Consider the following 6,524-nt stretch of genomic DNA (forward strand, 5'->3'; position numbering starts at 1 on the left):
AGTTAGACATATAATTTACTTTTATTTATCTAGCATCATATTTCAATTATTTGAATTTTTTATTTATTTTGTTGTTGATATATCTCTTTATATAGTTATAGATTATTGTTGTTAACATTAACATCAGTATTAATATTCACATTAATATTCTTTTTAACATAAATTCATAATTATTGTTGACAAAAAGAATAACAAACTTTGACAAAGGTAAAAAATATATCTTTAGAATATTAAATATATCTTAAAATTCGACAGGAAATTACTAAATTTTCTACTGATTTTCATTTTATTTTTTTCACATGATTTTCATGCAAAAATCATTAGAAAATTATTTATTATTTAATTTTATTTTATTCAAAGTTTTAATTCACAACAAATTTATATTCTTTTAAAATTTTTCTATAAATTATATTTGTTAAAAGGTTACCATAATTATAATATCAACAATATTTTAATACATGGAAAAATAAATATTCTCTTAAAAAATTTTATTTAAAAATTAATTACACATTTTTTTATAAATAATAAATATAATATCAATTATATTATTAAAAAAAACAAAATAAAAAAAGACTTGTGCGTATGCACGGGTCAGAGACTAGTTGTTAGATATTGTTAATCATAATATCAAATAATATCTTCTATTTATATTATTTATTTTTAGTTACTCTTTTTAGTTGTATCTCTCTATTATAAATAGATTATCTTATGTGTGGTTTATACACCAGGAAGATTAATTTCAAATCTTATTTTCTCTATATTCAATATGGTATAAGAGTCCTAAACGATTCATGATTGAAAAGAGATTTTTGCAGTAGTTTCTTTTTCCTGAATCTTTATCCTTACGTCCTAAGTCTTTTTTGTAATTTTTTGGGTTTCTCCTTATTGCAATTTTGTTTTCTACTTTGAGGCGTTGGATGATTAGGCTTTATTCTACCTCCCTTTATGAATTCTTCCGCTTCTTTTACTACTTTCACTTCTGTTAGTGTCGTGTCTGATCCTTCTGTCCACACTAACTATGTTAATTTGCACTTATCTATTGACAAGTTAATTGGCCCTAATTATGCCACATGGTCATCAGACGTTAGATTATGGCTTAAGAGTCAGAAGTATCTTGATCATCTTGCCCCGAAAGCACCTACTCTAACTCCTGCTGAGGATGATCGTTGGGACATAATTGATGCTCAATTATGTGTGGTTCTCAAGGATACTCTTGATCCTTCTTTAAAGCAGGATTTTTGTTCCTACGAAACATGTGCTCAAATATGGGAGCATGCCAAGTTATTATACACCAATGATACTCAACGTCTCTATGGTGTATGTTCTGAATTTGCAGATCTTATTGCCTCTAAACATCAAGACTCTATGACTGATTATATTGGCAAAATTCATGTTCTTTTTCATGAGTTCAATGAGTTATTGCCTCCTTCCCCTGACCCTGCCACAGAGATCACGCAACGATCAAAGTTCTTCATGTTAGGGGCATTACACGGACTTGCTGATAAATATTCACATATTCGTGATCAGATTTTGGATTCCTCGGTTGTCCCCACCTTGACTTCAATCCACTCTACTCTTTTGCGTGTACCAGAAAAATCCAACACTGATGCACCTGCTCTTGTTGATGATTCTTCTGCATTGGCATATCACCATGATGACCGGACTCGTCCTCGCAAACTAAGAAAAGGACGTCCTAAGTGTAAACATTGTGGCAAACTAGGTCACAAGATTGACAAGTGTTATGCATTACATGAGTGTGAACATTGTGGCAAGTCAGGTCACAAGATTGACAAGTGTTATGCATTACATGATCGCCCTCCTCGATTTGCTGTCGTTGTTCAAACAAATCTTTTTCCACCTTCGTCTGCTGTGGATCCTCCTTCTTCTGTTTCATCCGATACATCTGCTATGTTCAACAAATTTCTCAAATTGTATAAGGATCAACAGACATTCCTCTAGTTCCATTGCGTCTGGCGCGCACAGGTGCATATTTTGCTTGGCAGACCCAATCTTCTTCTCGTGGTCCTAGGATTTTAAAAAATAATCTCAAACACGATTTTCTCTGTATATTTCAACAATTATAACATAGAATATTTATGGAAATTATTAAAGAGTATCAACAATTATTAAAGTATATCTCATTAATCATAAAAAAATTCGCACAAACATTGAATCTTAAAACGGTACCTGTTAGAAAATAGTAGTTACTATATATATGATTATAATAAGGAAAATAATTTTTTTGACAAAATTAACAAAGTTTCTTTCAATAAAATTAAATAGATTAATTTGTTATTTTTTAATCAAAATAAAATAATAAAATAGTATTTTTTATATTTAATTAGAAAGTTTGTCAAAAAGATTTTGTGAAATTATCATTCTCTGTAGAATAAATGTATAACCAATTTAAGTTAATGGTCCTTCCCCTCTTTCACATATACATATAATCCCATGCATTCGATCCATATCAATCAATTTTAATTAGAGTTGATAAACAGAAAAAAAAAAAAGGTTTCGCCTTTTTCAATTGTTTCCTTTCGTACAATTTTTTTGTTATAGCGTTACCTCAGACCAAATAACTATATAACAAAAACAAATTTACTATGTAAGTGCAGTGTCTCCTGTAGAAAACAAAAGTATAGACGAGCTTGGAAGGAGATGCGTCACGACAGATGCGGAGAGAACAGAGTTTTTGCAATGGTGTTCATGTTGTTGCCGTTAGTATTCTCAGTATTCATGTTCCCTAACTTGATGGCTGCAGAAGATCAAGGAGTAGCGTTTGCCATGAAAAATCGGTGAAGTTGTGAAAGATGAAATAATTTTGAAATTCAATAAATTCCAAATTCCAAACTTTATCGTGTCATGTACGTATGCTAATTACGTTTAAATCACTCCTAAATATAATTTATATTTATGGAGAATATTAGGGAATATTATAAATTATTAAGGATATTTCATTAATCATAAAAAAAAAAATTGAACAAACATTGAATCTTAAAATTTTAGATTGAGTCATAGTAATTTTAAAACTGCCATCAATTGTTAATACTATCTAACATCTCAATATTTTTCTTTCTTCGTGATAAAATACATTCATCTATTAATTAAAATTGAGGGAAGATATGAATCTTGTTTTAGAATGATAGTTGCATATCGTTATGTCTTGGTAAATTTATAGAGGTTGATAACATATTAAATTTTATAATATTTTATAATAAATATGTGCTTAAGTCCGGATTTTGATCTCAAGACTTACTTGTGGATTTATGAAATTTGAAAAGTCATATTACAATATAAAATATTAGAAGTCATATAATTACATAATGAAATATGATTAGTGTTGATAATTTTAGAGATTGTGAAAAGATATGACATATAAGATATATAATAGACATCGTATATATGTTATTAGAGAATCTTGTTTATTTTATTTTATTCATATACTTTTTTTTTCTCTGTTTTATATATTTATCTTAGAATTTTCTCTTTCTAAATACGGATTTAGACGAAAATAGATTTAAATGAGTAAGGACTTAAGTGAAGGTTAGTTGTACACTATTTCTAGTACAAAAATATTATTATGATGGGTTCATAATTTTAAAAAATATTAATATTCATATATATATATATATATATATATATAATTTTTTTTAATATCTCAATTCATAAAAAAATTTGGAGTCAGTTATACAATCACACTCTTTAAATTTGCACCTAGAAGTAATGTTGTATGAGATTTATAATTAATTGTTATTAGCATTTTATACAATGAGCCCAGCAAATAATAAATATTTATCTTTTGCACTAAAATTTATAATAAAAACACATTTTTAATATATAAAGTATATATGGCATAATTAAAATTTAAAGTAATAAGTAAACTCTTTCGAGTTTACAAATTTTATCTTAGATTCAAGATAAAAAAAAAAGGTTTATATCACGATATAAGTTATTTGTAGTAACTATTAATAATTTTCCTTTAAATATGTGTTATTGAAATTCAATTCAAAAATACAAAAAATATAATAATCAAAGATAATAACTTCTAAATTCAAAACAATTATTTTAAAATTTTTAAAAGCATTTGTTAAAAACGATTATTCTTGCTTTATATATATGTAAAATAAAATATATAAAAATAACGTGATCAACAACTCTTAAAAAATAAACAAAATTTTTTCCGTTGGAAGCACTAAATTTTTTTCCATTTTATTTATTATGGAATTAGTAATTAAGCTTTTAATATTGGCATAGAAATGTATAGTGGAGAGTTGAGACTGTTAGTCGCATCCCTTCATAGCAAACACCAAACATTGCAATGGCATCGCCAACCGCTCTTATCATCTCATCTTTTACCCAATCGCCACCACCAATAAACTTCATCTCTCAAACTCTATATATAGGTCACAACACGCAAACTTTGCGTACACTGTTACGTTGTTTCTTTTGATTTCACCAACCTTATTTGAGAACATAGTCTGCAGAGGAGTTTGTGTTGTTTTTTGAGAGGAAAATGAAGCAACCTGAAGTATGGGGTCATGGTTCAGTTCTGATATTTCTGATCATTGTTGGCATTCTTCTGGTTGGTCCACTTGTGATGGGTACTCCTACACCACCAGGAATTCCTTTGCTTATGCTGTTTCCAATCCTTATTATAGCCCTTTTCATATTTCTTGTGGTCACCTCCAACTGAGTACTACTGCATCATCATGCCTCCAACTGCGTAATCTTTTGTGTGCTTGAAGACATTTGTTCCGTTCCATACTAAGTGCATATATAGTTACTTTTCTGTCGATTAGTTTTCTGGTGTACGTGCTTCTTTTCTTAATTTACTCATGTTTGTATCATTTTCTGTATTTTGTTTAGTGTATAATTAAATGAACCTTTTTATCTAAATTCTGATAGATTTTCAATTTAATACCCTCGTTGGTTTTATTGTGGTGGCAATCATTCTACGTGCAGTTCCACGAGAGGAACCAAGCCCTAGAAAGATTTTTCATCCCCGTTTGAATTTGATCTTTTTTACCTATCTTCGGTTTTATCATTCTAATTGCATATAAATGTAAGAGAGATAGGGATGAGGATGGTTCGAGGAAAACAAAAGATGAAATTGAGAAAATGATAAGTAGGAAAAATCAGTTATTTTTATTATGAGTAGGAAAAAGTAAGAACAAAAGCTTTGTGGTTGGTTTTCTGCATTTGATAATAATACTCTGAGATTACGAGAACCACGCTGGTTAGGAAGAAACAGCAAAGAGACATTTAACAATGTTTATTTTGAGTTCCCCTTTTTTGTTTACTTAATTAAATCTAATTATACAAGACAAAATTTTTGTTTTCCAATTCTATTTTCTTGAGGACAATAATATTATAATTTTCATTTTTTCTACTTTCATTATTTTACTTTCTGACGAACATGACTTAATGTGAATTATTAATCAATGTACTGTTAACTGTTATCTTTTTTCTTGAAAGAATTAATGATTCACACTAAATCATCTCAGAAATAAAAAATGAGAGTAAAAAAATGCCATGAAAATGATAATATAATTTTTCTTTCTATAATGAGTTGTCCTGGAGTTCATCTTGTTTTGAGAATAATAGTATTGTACGTTTATTTTTGTTTATTTTAAAAAATATATAACAGGATTTCCCCTGATTTTGAGGTCTAATTTCCACAGCATAAAGTAAATAATTTAAAAAAAATCTAAAAAAATTGCAACAAGTAAATGATTATTGTAAATGATTATTAATAAATTAATTTTTTCTCGAAATTGAGTGTTTCAAATGTTTTTCTTTTATTTTCTTTTAATAAGTATTTATTTTTCTTAAAATTTTGTGTTTCAAAGCGGTTGATTGTGTGTATAATTCCTTCACCATATGTTTGGTAAAATGGGCTGGCTTGGTACAAGCCCTCTATGTTTTTTGTTTTGTTTTATTTATTATTGGGCCTAAACAGTCTTTAAATTTCTAACTCCACCTCACGTTCTTCCGCAATATTTCCAATGTAACCGTTTTCATTTCAAAATCCATTCCAAAATTAAAGAAGATGGTTCAAGAAATTTAAAGTGTAAAAAAAACATACTGCTTAATGTTATTAGTAGTAGGACTAGGAACCTAAAATTTTTAGATTACTTAGACGGCTTACTAAATAAATAAAATAACAATTTTAAATCATTGTTTTTCGTCTACACTATAAGAAAAATCTTTAATTAACAACCGGTGACAGAAAATTTTTAGTTATTATAATCATCAATTTAGATATCAATTTACAAAATAAAAAATTATTAATTACTAAAATAGTCACCATTATGAATACAAAATTATAATTTGTTTCTAAAATTTAACTATCAAGCTTTTTGATTATCAAATGAATTAGTTTATAAATAGGTCACTGACTACTAAGGTTTTGGCTATTAAAGAATTTTATTTCTAAATTAGTCTCACCAATTTAACAACTAATTATAATATTTTATTCATAATATTGACTATTTTAATAACTAATAATCTTTTATTTTATAAAT

The 6,524-nt window shown here is 27.5% G+C and overlaps 1 protein-coding gene across 1 annotated transcript; it reads left to right on the top strand.

Annotated features, from left to right (window-relative positions):
* Nucleotides 1-4,491: 4,491 nt before the first annotated feature.
* On the top strand, nucleotides 4,492-4,693 carry LOC114188579 (uncharacterized). Its single transcript, XM_028077150.2, has one exon. The coding sequence runs from the start codon at nucleotides 4,514-4,516 to the stop codon at nucleotides 4,691-4,693; it is 180 nt and encodes a 59-aa protein (XP_027932951.2). The 5' UTR covers nucleotides 4,492-4,513.
* The last annotated feature ends 1,831 nt before the right edge of the window (nucleotides 4,694-6,524 follow it).

The sequence above is a fragment of the Vigna unguiculata genome, chromosome 6 (assembly GCF_037176805.1).
Source record: "Vigna unguiculata cultivar grain cowpea cultivar isolate G323 ecotype 2 chromosome 6, ASM3717680v1, whole genome shotgun sequence".
Lineage (NCBI taxonomy): Eukaryota > Viridiplantae > Streptophyta > Magnoliopsida > Fabales > Fabaceae > Vigna > Vigna unguiculata.